Below are 17,870 nucleotides of genomic sequence, written 5' to 3' on the forward strand. Positions count from 1 at the left end.
GACAAGAACTTGATCCTTTAAATAGGTCAATTTTATAAACACAATCAGATTGAAAGAAAAGAATTTAACCACAGCCACTGAATGCTTTCTGTTAAAATGCCCCTGTCAAGTGCTGAGTGATTTCAGATTGTGCCCTGTGGGTTGAGTCTCTGACAGGGTTTTAACAGGGTGGTTGATGCTGTGAGGGGGAGTTGGCACTGTTTGATGCAGCTGTTATTTCCATTGTGTGTGCAGAGTGTACGACCCATGTCTGTGACGTGCAATGTTTACAGTGGGCTGGCGCACCTGTCAGAAGGACCACAGTGCTGTGGCTCAGATTCAGCTGTGGACCAACTTCAGGTCTTAAAGGTTAGAGACATAGAATTACATCAATTCTATAGCACAGAAACAGGCCATTCAGCCCAACAGGCCTGTGCTGCTGCCTATGCACCACAGGCACCTCCTCCCACTCTATTTCAGTATATCAGAGTCAGACACCAAGCCACCAAGGAAAGTGAAATTAAGTTATTATGGCACTGCAACAGTCTTACAAATGAAATTTATCACTCATTTTTTTTTCTGGAGGCTGGGTGACATTAGGCCAAGAAGTGAATTCATTTGCAGTTACCAAACTTTCTCCCCTCCAGCTTTGGGCTTAGGAAGTTGGGAAGCCTGTTGCTCCCAATCCAAGTGATCGCTCCTCATTGTGAGCCATGGACATTGACGGCCAATTGTGCCTATCTTGTTACAGGATGATACTGAGGTGAAAATTGACTGCAACAATTTGCCGAGATGGCCCAGTAGCAAAGCGTGCACTGTCGCATACCCAGTGTTCAGGTCTCAGTCCAAGGTAAGAAATGTTTCTTTCAAAAAGTGGGCAATAAATATGTCATAATCCAAACCTGGACTCTCAGAATATGGGTTCCTGGGCTTTATGAACAAAGGCACAAAACACAAAAGCAAAGAGATACTGATGAACCTACACAAATCATTGGGGAGACCGCGGTTAGAGTATGGTGTCCAGTCTGTTGTAAAATGTTGTGTGTAGTCCGGTAAGTCTCATGAAGTGGTTCTGAGTCATATAGTTTAATAGTAAGTGTTTATTAACTACTAGTAACTATATACATATATACAGTATAAGGTCTAAGCCAGGAGCAGTCTCCATGCTTGCCTTGACACACGTCTCTATCAAGTAGAAGACTGTCCTCCAGACTCGTGCCATGTTTTCCTTTACATCACAGCCGTACCGAGTCCCACATTAGCCCTTTCTGTCCCAGGCCCTTATACTACACAGTCTCGGGTCTAATTATTCTAGAAAGTATGTCAAGGCCATGGAAATAGTGGTTGACTTTTAACTGCCCCCTGAAGTGGGCAAACAAGCCACTCTGTTGTATCAAACTGCTACCCTTCAGTAAGGCACCATCTTCTTAGGGCAGCTAAGGATGGGAAATAAATGCCAGAAATCCCAAGAATTAATTTTTAAAATAATTTGTCCAGGGGACAGGAGAATTTAGTTATGAGGAGAAACTGGGAGCTGGATTTTCCAGCCCTGCCCACTGCCGGGATTTTCTGGTCCCGCCGAAAGTTAATGGACTCTTGGCCGGCCCGTCACATCCCCCTGGGTCGGTCCCGCCATGGAGGAGCTGGAAAATCCTGGCCTGGGGTTCTTTTCATTAGAATAAAGAAAATTGAGAGAAAATCTTAGTGGTGGTTAAAACAATGAGAAGTTTTGGAAAGGTAAATTGGGGAAAATTATTTCCACTCGTTGATGACAATGACTAGAGGGGATCAATTTAAAATCATCACCATTAAAGGTTTGGAGTATTACATTTTACCCTGTTTTTGTTCATTGGGCATCCTTGGCAAGGTCAGCATTTGTTGCTCAGCTCTAGTTGTCCTCGAACAGAGTAGCTTGCTGGGCCTGGGCCATCTCAGAGGGCTGTTCAGAGTTAATCACAGATTGGGAGTCATGTATAGGCCAGATGAGGTAAGGATGGCAGATCTCCTTCATTAGTGAACCACATGGATTTTTATGACGATCAGTGATGGTTTCATGCCTGCCAACTTTATGTTCCAGGTTTTATGAAGTCGATTTAAATCCCACCAGCTGTGATGGCGGGATTTGAACCAATGTCCCCAGAACATTAGCCTGAATTAGTAGTCCAGTGACATTAACAGTTCACCACCATCTCCACAGGTTATTAGGACATGGACTGCTCTCTCACAAACTGTTCCAAATGTTTCTCCACGTGCTTTGAAATTCTGATTTTATGACTCAAAGCTTTCCCTCCATTATCACTACCCCTCAGCCCTGCCCCCCACCCAATTCCTTCCCCCAGTGAAGTCTTTATGGATACATGAGAGGTTCTCTAGATCTCTAGATTGGTTCCTGCGATGAGAGGTTCATGATAGGCTGAGTAAATTGGGTCTATATTCTCTGGGATTTAGAAGAGTGAGAGGTGATCTCGCTGAAACATACAAACGTCTGAAGGGGTAGACACCGAGATGTTGCTAACCTTGCTGGGGAATCTGGAACACAGGGGCACAGTCTCAGGATAAGGGGTGATCGTTTAGGGCTGATATGAGTAATTCCTTCACTCAGAGGGTTGTGAATCTTTGGAATTCTCCAGCCCAGAGGGTTTTGGATGCTCCATCATTGAATATTTTTAAGGCTGAGGTGGACAGATTTTTGATCTCTCAGGGAATCAAGGGATAGGAGGAGCAGACAGGAAAGTGGAGTTGAGGCAGAAGATTAGCCATGATGATACTGAATGGCAGAGCAGGCTCGAGAGGTTTACTGCTGCTCCTATTTCTTGTGCTCTCATGGAAATAAGCCACAGAGACCTGGGAGACCTCAGGTTCAATTGCTGGTCTATGCTGAATGAACTGATGGGAACAGGGTAACAGTTGGAGATGGTATCGATAATCTCGGCTATCCTTGGGTTTTGGGAGTGAAGCAGTCACGGCAGTTTTCCATCACCTGATTGCAATTCAGTGATTTCTGCCAAATAATTCATAGTTTAAGGCAGATGCTATGAATGTACAAACAATGACAGACAGGAAAAGACCCTCTGGGCCATCCAGATAAGTATGATGCCTTTGTATCAAAATAAACAGCCTCCACATCATACCCAGAAATCAGGTGATTTCCTGCAAGAGGCAAAAAAACAGATTAAAAACCACACCAATCTGGGGGAAAAAAATCTGGGGAGTTCCTCTCAGACCTCGATGAAAACCAGTCCAGCAGACCACTCTGGCCCTGAGTTACAGTAATGACCTCTTGTACGAGGTGATTTCCAACCCAGTTAGAAACAGGTATAGTTTTCACTTGAAGGAATTCAGCAAATTAGTGCCCATCATATTTGTCAGCAGTCGGTTCCAACGTCCACTATTCTCTAGAAAGAGAGCATCCTGACGTCTAAACCAGTATTCATCTTTGATGTTCTCACAATGAAATCAATTTTCTAGGTTTACTCCCTGGGCTCACCCATGCTGAATGTCCATTTGAAAAAGCCACCAACAAGCAGAACGCTCCAGTGAAACCATTAAACAGATAATATCACCACAGACATTCCAATAGTTCTGCACAGATGGGTCAGGTGGATGTAGGGAAGGTGCAGTCAAAGAGGTAGATGTTAAGAAGGATTTGAAAGGCACAAGAGATGACTCAAGGCAGAGAGTCTTAGGGAGAGTTCCAGAGTGTGAAGCTATGATGGTTGAATATTCTACAATGGATGATAGAGGCATTGGCAGGCGTTGGCAGTGGGGGGGTGGTGGTTGCTGGTGCAGTGCACAGTAGACCGGGGTTGGTGGAGCTGGGATCAAAAGCAGAGGCAGAAAGCTGGAGAGAGTTTCGGAATAGGGCAGAGAATGACTTTGGAGGGGCTTGTAGACAGGAATGAAGATTTTGAAGTTGCTGAAGATAGGTGATAGGATGCCTTGGGAAAGGGGCAAGGACTGGCCAGAGGGTGAGGAGCATGTCGGGGGGGATAGGAAGCAGATGGCAAACCTCAGATGGAGTTGGAGGTTACTTAGATTGAAGTTTTGGAGGGAAGGGGTAGAAATGAAGGGTTTTTAGAAATTTTGATTCTGGAGGTGACAAAGGCATGAATGAGGAGAGATTCGGGTGCGAGTAGGTGGTCACAACTATGGACTAAATAAGAAGTAAGAATCAATGTCTTCCGGAAAGAAGTGAACTCGATTGGAAAGGAAGAGACAGTGAGAAGTTGATATAACAGTGTATGTGTAACAACAATCTCGATGAGATGCTTAGGGTCCTGCGCACATATGGAGTTACCAAAATTTTCCGTTAATATTGGTTTGGGCCTTCTCAGGAATGACAACCTCAGCTGCATGAACAAATCCCTGTCATTTTTTTTTCTGGATTTAATTTCAAATGATCAGCAGCTAAGAATGTAACTGCGTGGCAATGGGATCTGTAATGAGTGCCAAAGTTCAGTCAAATCAGCCGTGGAGCCCATAGCTACATCAGACTGTTCTGGCTCTTACATAGAATAGGCATCAGCTGTGCTGCTGCCATAGATTGTTCCTGGTCTTTAAAGTTAATGATTCAACCCGATCTTTCCGAAAACTAAACAAAAAAAAAAAGTTACTTTTGGAAACTGTGGCGAGGGAAGATTTATAACACAGTGAAAAGAATGCGGAGAGGCAGGGGCAGCTGAGACGGCCTGGTTTCTGCTCATGCCAGATTAATGTGCCAATGTTCTTTGTTTGAAAGTTATGGGAGATTGACGGGTCTGGTGTGTTGAATCACTGCTACTGGCTAGCTTTATGTTTTTGCCAATTGCTGATATTTTTCTGATCTCCTTAGGTGGCTTTTCGAATGGAGTTTGAGTTCAGCCGCTTCATCTTCCTGGACAATGTGGATATAAGCCTGACTGCCAGCAGGTAATACACTCTCAAAAATAAAATTAAAACTAATAATAATACTAACATTTTAAAGAAAGCCTCCACTTTGTATAAATGCAATTTGATGGAATCCTTGTATAACTGTCCAATATTATGTACACTTCAGGAATATTTGAACATCAGCATCTAGTATTCCTTGGCCTGTGTATGTCAGTTACAGTCCTGGTCCATATACGCACACGCACATAAACACACATACTCTGAAGTATTTGGCAGATACTAGTTCAAATCAACAATCTGCTTCCTCTTTGCCTGTGGTGGCCTTTGGCAGACTGCCCCATTTGTGTCTCCATTCATGACCTGTCATTTTATTTTATTTTATTCATTTAAAGTATGTGGACATCCCTGGCTAGGCCAGCATTTATTATCCACCTCGTATTCCCTTATTCCCCTTGAGAAGGTGGTGGTGAGCCACCTTCTTGAACCGCTGCAGTCCACGTGGTGTGGGTACGCCCACGGTGCTGTTAGGAAGGGAGTTCCAGGATTTTGACCCAGCGACAGTGAAGGAACGCCAATATATTTCCAAGTCAGGATGGTGTCTGACTTGGAAGGGAACTTGAAGGTGGTGGTGTTCCCATGCTTCTGCTGCCCTTGTCCTTCTAGGTGGCCGAGGTCGAGTGTTTGGGAGGTGCTGTCGAAGGAGTCTTGGCGAATTGCTGCAGTGCATTTTGTAGATGGTACACGCTGCTGCCACTGTGCATCAGTGGTGGAGGGAGTGAATGTTTTAGGTGTTGGATGGGGTGTCTATAAAGTGGGCTGCTCTGAGTGTTGTTGCAGCTGCACTCGTCCAGGCAGATGGAGAGCATTCCATCACATGCTTGAATGCTGTGGCTCAGTAGATAACACTCTTGCCTTTGAGTCACAGGGTTGTGGATTCAAGTCTCACACTAGAGACTTGAGCACATAATCCAGTGCAATACCAAGGGAAGGCTGCAATATTGAAGGTGCAAAACGATTAATAAAAAGAGGAAAAATTAGAGTATGAGAGTAAGCTAGCTGGAAATATAAAGACAGAAAGTAAGAGTTTCTATAGATATTTAAACAAAGTGAGTCTGGGGAATTAACAATGGAAAGTAAGGAGATGAATTGAACAAGTATTTTGCTTCAGTCTTCACTATAAAGGATAAAAGTAACATTTGAGAAATAACTGTAGCTCAGGAAATAGAAGGGACGGAGGAACTGAAGAAAATTACAATCACCAGGGAAGTGATATTCAGCAAATTGCTGGAGCTGTGGGCTGATAAATCCCCAGGACCTGATGGATTTCATCCTAGGGTCATAAAAGAGGTGGCTAGTGGAATAGTTAATGAGTTGGTTTTCATTTTCCAAAATTCCCTAGATTCGGGGAAGATTCCAATAGATTGGAAAATAGCAAATGTAACTTTATTCAAAAAGGGAGGGAGACAGAAAGCAGGAAACTACAGGCCAGTTAGCTTAATATCTATTATAGGGGAAATGTTAGAAGCTATTATTAAAGATGTTATAGCAGGGCACTTAGAAAAGTTTAAGGCAATCAGGCAAAGTGAACATGGTTTTGTAAAAGGGAAATCATGTTTAATCAATTTATTGGAGTTCTTTGAAGAAGGCATATGTGCTGTGAATAAAGGAGAACCAGTGGATGTATTGTACTTAGATTTCCAGAAGGCATTTGATAAGGTGCCACATCAAAGGTTATTGTGGAAAATAAAAGCTCATGGGGTAGGGGGTAATATATTGGCATGGATAGAAGGTTGGCTAGCTAACAGGAAACAGAGGGTAGCCATAAATGGGTCTTTTTCTGGTTGGCAAGATGTAACAAATGGTGTGCTACAGGGATCAGTGTTGGGGCCTCAACTTTTTATAATTTATATAAATGACTTGGATGATGGGACAGACGGTATTGTTGCTAAATGTGCTGATGACACAAAGGTAGGCAGGAAAGTAAGTTGTGAAGAGGACGTAAGGAGGCTACAAAGTGACATAGACAGGTTAAGCAAATGGGCAATGACCAAATGCAGTACAATGTGGGCAAATCTGAAATTGTCCATTTTGACAGGAAGAATAAAAAAGCATCTAAATGATGATAGATTGCAGACCTCTGAGATTCAGAGGGACCTGGGTGTCCAAGTGTATGAATCACAAAAGGTTAATATGCAGGTACAGCAAGTAATTAGGAAAGCTAATAGGATATTATCGTTTATTGTGAGGGAAATTGAATAAAACGTAGGGAAGTTATGCTTCAGTCATACAGGGCACTGGTGAGACCACATCTGGAGTACTGTGTACAGTATTGGTCTCCTTATTTAAGGAAAGATGTAAATGCTTTAGAAGCAGTTGAGAGAAGGTTTACTAGACTAATATCAGGAATGGGTGGGTTGTCTTATGAGGAAAGGTTGGACAGGTTAGGCTTGTACCCACTGGAGTTTAGAAGAGTAAGAGGCCACAGAAATCTTTAGGATCCTGAGGAGTCTTGACAGAGTGGATGTGGAGAGGATGTTTCCTCTTGTGGGAGAATCTAGAACTAGGGGTCACTGTTTAAAAATAAGGGGTCACTCATTTAAGACAGAGATGAGGAGAAATGTTTTCTCTCAGAGGGTGATGAGTCTTTGGAACTCTCTTCCTCAAAAGGCATTGGAAACAGGGTCTTTGAATATTTTTAAGGCAGTGTCATGAAAAGATATTAATGTGTATAATGTTATTGGAAATTATATTTTAAAATAGAATTCTAGTGGAGTCTGTGTCCAGGTGTGTGTTTGTGTGTCTTTATTGGATTAAAACTAGCTAGTCTGGGTGCTTTGATGTATAGTGGTTTTAAGATGTTAATTGGGTGAACAGTAAGGAGAAGAGTAAGATAAAGTGTTCATTTGCATTTGTTGAATAAACCCATTCAAGACTTGGGGTAAAATCTTGCACCTAGCTAGAAGAAGCCAAACAATGTGTTTATTTTTTCAGCTTACTAATAAAATTGGTGCTATGAAACAAGTTTTATCATTAGAAGAGCTGAAGTTCAAAAGACCTAGTGATACAATGGAAAATTTACATTCAAAGGGAAAGCTAGGTATATAAAGAAAGAAGTTTGTGTGTGTAAGGTAGAGGTACTTAAGACCTAGCCAGCCTGGACACCTCCAACCAACTTGCAAAGAAACCTCATTTGGAATTCATAAGGTCAAATGTGCTTTGCCTAGTGTCTATTCAACATTTATGGGTTACCGTTGCCTTAGTGGAGATTTACTTGGGGGTGATTAATTTGGGGACTTGTTAAAAAGTTATTATAGTACTAATCTGTAGCCATGTGAATGTGTTTAATTTGTTGCTAAATTAATAAATGTTTAATTTAGTTTTATATAAAAACCACGAGACTCGGTGGTCTTATTCCTACTGAATTCAAAGTTGCATCTCGAAATTACAAATTGCAAAAATAGATTATATCAGTTGTTTCAAGTTTCCCTCTGGGATTTGAACAACTCAGCCTTTACCATCGGCAGTGTCATAATAGCAGATCTAGATAGTTTCTTGCTTAACAAGTGGGTGAAAGCTTATCAGGGGCAGGCAGGAGGTTACAATCAGGTCAGCCATGAGCTTATTGAATAGCGAAGTAGGAGGGCCGAGTGGTGTACTCCTGCTCCTAGTTCATATGTTCATATGTGTTGTCTTTCAAATGATATGTTAAACTGAGGTCTTATCTTCAACTGGATGTAAAAAATCCTATAGCACTATTTCAAAGAAGAGCAGGAGAGATCTGCCTTTTTTCCTAGCCAATAGTTATCCTTCAACCAACATCACAGACAGATTATCTGGTCATTTGCACATTGCTGTTTATGGTGACTTGTGCGTATATTGGCTTCAGCATTTCTTCACAACAGTGACTACACTTCAAAAAGTAGTTCATTGGCTATAAGTGCTCTGGGACGGCCTGAAATCTTGAGAGGCTCCTTAGCAATGCAAGTCATTCTTTTTCCCTTTCTCTAGCTGTGGGAAGGGGACTAAACCTGGATTTAATGCTGCTTTGCTGTGAAACAAAGACTGATATTAGAAGGCAGAGTTATCCCAGCTTCCTGATGGCAAATGAAAAGGTCCGTGATCTTGCCTTCGGCTTGACATTGTGGCACTGCCTCCACGTTGGTGTGGTTGAAATTGGACCCACTGCCTGGAGTGAGAACCCTGTGACCTGTCATGGTGCAACACCTTGCAGCATTGCCAAGAGTGGCACTTGACCAAGGCATCAATTGTGACTGTGGCCTTGAAAAGGCCATAGTAACAGGAGCCTGGGAGATGGAAAGGGCAGGATGACAGCAAAGGCTTGAACAGCTCTTCAGCACGCTGTTCTGAAGTGATAGTCTGCACTCCAACAATCAACAACTCACTCCTTTACCCCATCCAAAGAAATATCCAGACACCCATCCCACATCACTAGTACATCCTGCCAGAGAGAAAATGAGAGCTAAAGTTGAGGCCTGAAGTTGTTAAAGTCAATGTTAAGGCCAGAGAGTTGCAGGGGGAGCATTGGAAGTGAATAGTATGGATGTTTTGTAAGGGGAGGCTAGATAAATATATGCAGGAGAAGGGAATAGCCGGATACGATGATAGATTTGGATGAGGAAAGATGGGAGGAGGATCCAAAAAAGCTTAAACACCAGCATAGACTGGCTGGGCCAAATGGACCTGTTCTGTGCTATATATCCTATGTATTCCTATTTAAATGCTTATTGTACCATGAACCTCTGTTGGGTTTTACTATGACAGGAATTAGGCAGGTTGTCCACGGTTATCCAACATATATTTATACATATTTATCTCATTCAGTGACAGTGAAGAAGCAGAAGAAACGCTTCATGACAACACCTATCATCTGTATGTTCCTGTGCAATATGAAGCAGATCTCCTCCTGACAAGGTACAGGGAGTTTTCACCTTTCTTCATTCTAAATACTCTAATAGGACAGGTCAGCTTCTTTAACTGATCACTCAATACGCCAAATTAGCTGCTACTGGTTGCCTCGGCCCTAAACTCTAGAATTCCCTCTCTGCCTCTATCTCCAACTCCTTCTCCTCCTTTATCATCTTCCTTCGATTAACATTTTAGCCACCCATCCTAATATCTCCTTCTTTGGTGTGACATCCATTTTTGCCTGTGCTGGACCTTGGAGTCTTTTTCTGTGTTAAAGGCGCTACTTAAAACACAAGTTGTTGTTGTTGTTATAAACCAAGGCAAGTCTATAATTTATTTTAAATTATGGGATTATGCATAACTTCTGTACACAAAAATTTACTTCCTGTAGTGACGTTTTTGCCACAGTTTTGTGTCAACTATTTTCCATTGTAAATGCCCATGTCCAGTTTTTTCATGAGGCGTATGACAGAAGATATGTGCCAGGGCCCTGCAGAAGTCCTTAAGCATGAACCTCCAAGGGAATTGCCCAGGAAGTTCCAACTTCCAATGGGCAATCCCCTTGCTCCCCAGGACCCTCCACAAATATCTCCAACTCTGAGTTGGAGTCAGAGACATGGGGCAGTTCCCTAGTACTTACCTGAATTGTTACATAGGAAATTGTAGGCAAAAAAAACACCTAGTCTAACATTTGGGTAACTACGCAAATGACCCCTCAACTACCCACCTGACCCCTGACTACCCCCTGACTGGACCCAACCCCCTCCAACCTGACTCAACTGCCCCTCCCCCAACCCCCCCCAACTACCATTCCGGCTACCTGGCTACCCCCTGGCCTGACTACCCCCACACCCAACTACCCACTCACCCACATACCTCCTTACCTACCTCACCCACATACCCATCTCACCCAAATACCCTGTACCCACTCACCCACCTATCTACCTCACCCACCTACCCCACCAACATACCTGCTTACCCACCTCACCACCTACCCATTCACTCACCCATTTGCTCGCATGTTCACTAACATTCAAACTGGACCTTTAAACTTACCACATGGCAGCCAGAGCTGTAAAAAGAGGGTGTTTTTTTTGTCTTCCCACGATTCTACTGCACGCCTGATAGACGCTAGGCTGCCGACTTCTGAGAAAGCCGGGCTCAGAAGACCCCGGTAGAAATGCGCAGCAACATCGGGTCGGAAGAATTTTCGAGTGCAGCAGAATCCGGCCATCATTACTGCTGCTCGGAAGATTCGAGCCCCAAAAAATAAACTGAAAGAAACAGGCTAGAACAAAATCCCAATGAGCTGTATCTGATTGGTGGAAGGGGTGGATACAATATTTTGTATCTGATTGCTAGAAGTACCAAAGAGTTGGATTTGATTGGTAGAGGGAGTAGATCTAAAGAGTTGGATTTGATTGGCAGAAGGAGTAGATCCAAAGAGCTGGATTTGATTGGTTGAAGGAGTAGATCCAAAGAGTTGGATTTGATTGGTAGAAGGAGTAGATCCAAAGAGTTGGAATTGATTGGCAGAAGGAGTAGATCCAAAGAACTGGATTTGATTAGAAGGAGTAGATCCAAAGAACTGGATTTGATTGGTAGAAGGAGTAGATCCAAAGAGTTGGATTTGATTGGCAGAAGGAGTAGATCCAAAGAACTGGATTTGATTAGAAGGAGTAGATCCAAAGAACTGGATTTGATTGGTAGAAGGAGTAGATCCAAAGAGTTGGATTTGATTGGCAGAAGGAGTAGATCCAAAGAACTATATTTGATTGGTAGAAGGAGTAGATCCAAAGAGTTGGATTTGATTGGCAGAAGGAGTAGATCCAAAGAACTGGATTTGATTGGTAGAAGGAGCAGATCCAAAGAGCTGGATTTGAAATTGAGAGTGAAGCTTCTGCGATTATTAAATTATTGACCCAGTTTCTTGATTTTCAGTTTTCTAAGCATGGTGTGTGATTCTTCCTGTACTTTGAGAAGAGTTTCAGCTGGCATATTTAATGATCTGACTTCATTGTGACAGGGATTCCAGTCCTGAACGTTACGACTTGAAATCAGTCGATGAGCTGGAGGCAAACGGAGGTCTCGATCCTCCATTTAACTTCACATTTAAGGTAAGGTCCTTTCTGTTTATTTTTTCTTATTGCCAGATTGTTCCTCTCTGCATTTGCATCCCGTGCTCCCCGGAAGGCTGAAGTGTAGTTCCACTGGTGCCAGAAGCTCATGCCAGTGACAGTCATCCAAGTATGCAATGGTGACAGCATCACATTCAAGTCAGGTCTTGTCACATACGTCCATACATTCAGCCATGGCTCAGTGGGTAGCACACTCACCTCTAAGTTATAAGGTTCTTTGTTCTCACTCTAGGGCTTGATTGCAACAATCGCAGCTGACACTCCAGTGTGGTAAGCGGGAGTGCTGCACTATGGGAGATGCTGTCGTTCAGGTGAGATGTTAAACCAAGGCCTGATCTGCCTGCTCAGGTGGATGTAAGAGATCCCATGGAACTCTTTTGAAGAAGAGCAGGGAAGTTCTCCATGGTATCCTCAGGCCAATATTCATCCCTCAATCACCATCACAAAAATGATCATCTGGTCATTGACACATTGCTGTTTGTGGGAGTTTGCTGTGTGCAAATTGGCTGCTGCATTTTCTACATTAACAATGACTGCACTTGAAAAAGCACTTCATTGTCTGTAAAGCGTTTTGAGATATCTGGTGTCATGAAAAGTGCTATATAAATGCAGGTCCTTTTTTATCTCACATGTGCAAATTCTAGCAGGAATCATTCGACAATGATCAGGAGGAGAAGCATCAGCCTGGGCCCGAGGGAACTGAGACCAAACAGCCCAAATTGGGGATCGTATCCGGGATCTTCCTGATCTGATTTATATTCCAATAAAACCACCTTATTTCCAGACTTTTGCAAGTAAACCGTTTGCAAGAAGAGATTATGACTCTGGGTACTGTAGCTTAGTGGTTACATTACTGGATTAGTAATCAGGGCCTGGTCTAATAATTCAGGGAATGTGAGTTCAAATCTTTCCTTGGGTAGTTTGAGAATTTGAATTGTTACAAAAAAAGCTGTCAATAAACAGCCAGTATCAGTCAATTGACAATGAAGCTGTTAGATTGTCTTGAAGTCCAACTGGTTCAATGATACCCTTTAGGGAAGGAATCCTATTCGTACCTGGCCTGGCCTTTATGTGACTCCAGTCCCACACCAACACTGTTGACTCCTAGCTGCCCTCTGAAGGAGTTCCACAAGTTGGAGACCCAGGCAAAGGATTGTTGTTGAGGTGTTGAGATGGTCTCAACACCTGAGAATGGAGGCAGCGGAAGAGTTTGTTGGACGGGCTGCTTCCAGCTAAGAAGGATCAAGGTAGCAGAGATCATGAAAGCACTGGCCATTATCAAGGAGAGAGGGAGCCTGTGACAGAGGTTGGAGACAATAAAGCAAATTCATCAGTTCCTTTTGGTGCTAATAGGGGTAGCAAGTAAAGGAAATCCAGTTTAGAGGGAAGGCTACAGATAGCACAGTAGTTGCAATTCAATAGTTCATGCTCTCTTCAGGTAGACACGGGATTGATGAATTTAGCCTTAGACACTGTCTTAATAATTAACTCTACTAAACCAACTGTGGGAGCCTTGTGTGCAAGAAGTGGAACTTTTACAGAAGGTTGGAGCTGCAAAGGGGAATAGATTGCTATCTGCGTGGTTGTGAGTTTATAAGGGTTAGTCACTGCACTGTCAGAAGTTTCTAACACACAGGTCCAGGACGCAGCCTCTAAAACTGAGCACAATAAGAACAGGAGGAGGCCATTTAGCCCCTCGAGGTTGTTCTGTCATTCAATTAGATCATGACTGACTTGTGACCTAGCTCCATACCCACAATTGCCCCATATCCCTTAATATCTTTAGCAAATAAAAACCTATCAATCTCAAATTTTAAAATGAACAATTAATCGAAAATCAATTGCCATTTATGGGAGAAAGTTGTAAATTTCACTGCCCTTTGTATGAAGATATGTTTCCTAATTTCACTCTTGAAAGGCCTGACTCTAATCTTTAGACTATGGGCCAGAACTTCTGTGGATTGGTAATCACCGTCAGATTGCCACTCCTCTCCTTTTTACTTACCTTAGTCTGTGGGTCAGGGGTTAGGGTGGTTGGGCCACCCTCTTTGGGGTCATGGTCGGGTGGTCGGGGAGGGAGGTGTTAGGAGGGTAGCCGAGGGGTGTGGTGTGCGGAGGGTAGTTGGGGGTGTGGAAGTGTAGTCAGGAGTGGGGGGGGCTTCAGGAGGATAGTCAAGGGGTTGGGGTAGTCAAGGGTGGGAAGAGTAATTGGAGGGCCGGGAGGGTAGTGAGGGGAGGGGTGGAGAGGGTGGTCAGGAGTTGGGGGAGGGAGGGGGAGGTCCAGAGGGTGGTCAAGGGGATGGGGTACAGTCTGTACTATAGTTACCCAGGAGTTAGAAATGGTTTTAATCCTTCTAACTTTTCCTGGGTAACTATTCTGCTAAAAGAGTCGGAACCATCCGAAGTCCCTGATTTAAATCGCTGTACCGGATAATTCCAAGTGCAAGGTAATTGCCTATTGGAATTTTCAACTTTCCGGGAAATTCCTTCTCAGTCCTTGCATAGAGTCTTCCGGGGGTCTCCCAGCGGATCTGGGGTACCTCTGGGGTATGACGACCCCCACCCGTGGAATGGAAATTCTGGGCCTATGTCCTTTAGTCCTTTCCTGTCAACGAACGAAAACAGTTTCTCTCTGTCGACCCTATCTGTTCCCTTTAAATCCTGGAAATTTCAATCAAATCACCCCTTAACCATCTAGATGCCAGGGAATACAACCCTAGTTTGTTTCCTCTCCCCTCGTAACTTAACTCTTGAAGTCCAGATAATATTTTGATGAGTCTACTCCCTCCAAGGTCATTATACCTTTCCTAAGGTGTTACTATCCAGAACTGCTCACAGTGGCTCCTGGTGTGGTCTAACCAGGACTTTGTGTAGCTGAAGCAGGACCTCGAGCCCCTTGTATTCTGGTGCTCTGAGTATAAAGGCCAGTATTCCATATCCTTTTTGGATATTTTCTGTACCTGTTCATGACATTTTAATAATCTGTGCATCTAGACCCTCCAAGTCTCTTTGGATCTCTACTGTTTAGCAGAGAAACTGCAGACACCTGCTAGATCAGCGTAATGCATTGTGATACAATTTGCTCTATTATTCACACAATGTGTAAATATTCAACAGACCTCTTTCTTTACATATTGTACTGCACACTTGCATTTTAACATGAGAGGGTGGAGGCAGGTGGTGCAGGGGAGCCCCAGGTATAATTAGTGTCCAGGGCCCCAGGAAGTCTTAACCCATGTCTGTGGCAGTGTTATACCAGAGAATCTGTATGGAGATTCCAGCCAGGGTTTGTGTGAGTTAATCCTGGCACAGTATCCTGAGCAACCTGTATGGAAACACAGACAATACATGTTGAGGAATCTGTATGGAATTTCCAACAAAGTGTCCCTTTCCAGAAATTCTGGCAGCATATCCCTAAGGAACTAGAATGGAATTTCCACACTATATCCCAAGGAGCCTGCATGGAAATTCTGGCAAAGTCCTCTCTGCTGCTTTGATGGAAACATTAGAAAGGGGGACTACAGAGATTGGAATGGATTCTGGAGTCTAAAGATTCCATCTGGTATTAACATGCCCTTCAGATCAACTTTCATATTTTTATCTTCAGAATATGAAACTTTAAAAGTCAAATTTATTTCTTAATCATTGTAATTAAATATTTCTTTATGGGTTAAATAAGATATAGTAGGGGGCAGCTGGAGACAACTGGTACATGAATGGGATTTAATGAATTCAAACCAGGTGCTGCCCATAAACTCAAAGTTCCGCAAAGATTGTACTCAGATAACTTGGGTCAAAGTACAGATTTACTGTCAAATTTGTTCTGTAATCCTCATTCAACACTGCACCTATTAATGTTCTGAATGCATGGACTTCCTCAGTGGCTGATTAACATAAAGGTAGGACTTGCATTCTATTAACACCTTTCACAACCTCAGGTCACCCCAAAGGACCAAGAGCCCAATGAAGTACTTTTAAAGTGTAATCACTGTTGTAATGTAGGAAACATGGCCGCCAACTCCCGCAAACAGCAAAATGGTAATGACCAGATAACCTGCGTTTGTGGTGTTAGTTAAGGGATAAATATTGGTCGGGATACCAGGAAGAATTCCCCTGCTCTTCTTCAAAATCGTGCCATGGGATCTTTGGTGTGCATCTGAGAGGGCAGATGGGCCTCTGTTTAACATCTCAGCCAGAAGACGGCACCTCAGACAGTGCAGCACTCCTTCATTACTGCACTGGAGCATTAGCCTAGGCTATGTTTTTTTATTCATTCATAGGTCTTTGCTGGTAAGGCCAACATTTATTTCCCATCCCTAGTTGTCCTAGAGAAGGGTTGTGCTCAGGTATATTGATGGAAGGGTATAGCAAATTATCACACCCTCAGGAGGTGCGAAAGCACTGCAAAACCATGTAGATTCATTACGGTTCAGAAGGAGGTTGTTCGGCCCATCCAGTCCATGTTATGCACCATGGAAAAGCAGCAACCAATAGCAATAGTGAGATCCTACAAAAATACAAATGAATCCTTAATCTGTTTTTAGTCTCTGCTATTCTTCAGCGTAGTACTCATGGGATTCTTTACACCCACAGGTAAAAGTGACACACCCTCAGAGCACAGGCTCACCTGTGGGGCATGAACCTATAAATCTTCCAACTCCAATATAAGAATGTTGCAAACGAAGCCAAGTTGGAGTATAGCCTCAAAAATACTCTCATACTAGGTTATATAGACTAGGGGTAGCCCAGGGTCAATGCTCAATCTATAAGGGGATAGCTGCTCTCAGCCTTGTTGCCACTGAAAGAGATACAATTGGTACGATTGCCCCAGATTAGGAAAGAGAAGATGGATTTAAGAGACTGGGCGATGTATTTTTGAATAAGTGAGAAGGTGGGTTTGTCAATGAAAATTGGATGAGCTTATTGAGCTTATTGGCCGCTTCCTGTTTCTATAACCTTTCATGTTTTCATCTCGGTTTAATTGCAGCTTCAGAATCTGGGGCAATTCACTGTTGGCCACTTGCTGGTCAAAGTGACCATTCCAACACTGACCAAAGGCAACAACCTCCTCTTGGTCCTGACCAACAACTCCACCAGTCCGGTGAGTACAAAAAGCAGAGGTGCTGAGCCCAAAGGGGTTCCTGAGAGTGACAGTACAACAATGAGAGGGGCCCTAATGGTGACACTCACTCTCTATAAGATGGGTCGCACTAGTGACATTCCATCTATGGGAATGATGCTGATGGTAGCACTCCTTTCAAAGTTTGGGGTCTTGATGGTAACACACTGAGAGGGGAGAATAGGCTTCCTGGTGATGAGACTTGCTCCGTGAGTATGGTCCTGATCGTGACCTAATATTTACAGCAAAGAAAAAGGCCTTTCAGCCCAATGGGTCTGTCCTGAGCCGTTTCTGTGAATGAGGCTGGTGCCGATGGTTAAATGCCCTTTCTAGGAGAGAGATCCTGATAGTGACACTCTCTTCTATAAATGTTATTCAGATGATATATTCCTCCTTTAATGTGATGTGTTTTACATTTTATCTGCCAGTGTCCTGCATTAAGATTCAACATTCTTATGTGTTGATAGTGTTAAAGCTTTATTTTTATTTTTCTTGCCAATTCTGCTCCTTGTTTCCTGAAGGGATTGATTCAATGTGGTACACTTCCTCTGAGAATAATAGACCCACTGGCTATTATTTCAATCTGAGCAGTGAGTGTCAGCATGTCATTCAACAACTGGGGCCTCACAGTCTCACAGCCCTGTTCTCAACTGACATCCCTATACCCAACTGAATCATTAACTACTGACCAGGAGGAGGAATCTTGGTGACAATCCACTTCCTAAACCGAGTATTTTGCAAACTGTTTTCACTGGGTGGTGCAGTGTGTCCTGCCTTTTCACCTCATGTTCAAACCTTGCCCAGGCTGGTGAGCCGTGATTGGTTGTGTGTGAACCAGG

The 17,870-nt window shown here is 43.3% G+C and overlaps 1 protein-coding gene across 1 annotated transcript in view; it reads left to right on the top strand.

The window, feature by feature from the left end:
- The window catches only part of itga11a (integrin, alpha 11a), a 138,670-nt gene that overhangs the window by 105,728 nt on the left and 15,072 nt on the right, over positions 1-17,870 (top strand). The window contains exons 21-25 of the mRNA XM_078530067.1: positions 731-829; positions 4,811-4,887; positions 9,691-9,780; positions 11,801-11,891; positions 16,900-17,013. Coding sequence (XP_078386193.1) covers positions 731-829; positions 4,811-4,887; positions 9,691-9,780; positions 11,801-11,891; positions 16,900-17,013 — 471 coding nt within the window. The remainder of the gene's footprint in view (positions 1-730; positions 830-4,810; positions 4,888-9,690; positions 9,781-11,800; positions 11,892-16,899; positions 17,014-17,870) is intronic.

Source organism: Cetorhinus maximus, chromosome 26 (genome assembly GCF_964194155.1).
Source record: "Cetorhinus maximus chromosome 26, sCetMax3.hap1.1, whole genome shotgun sequence".
Classification (NCBI taxonomy): domain Eukaryota; kingdom Metazoa; phylum Chordata; class Chondrichthyes; order Lamniformes; family Cetorhinidae; genus Cetorhinus; species Cetorhinus maximus.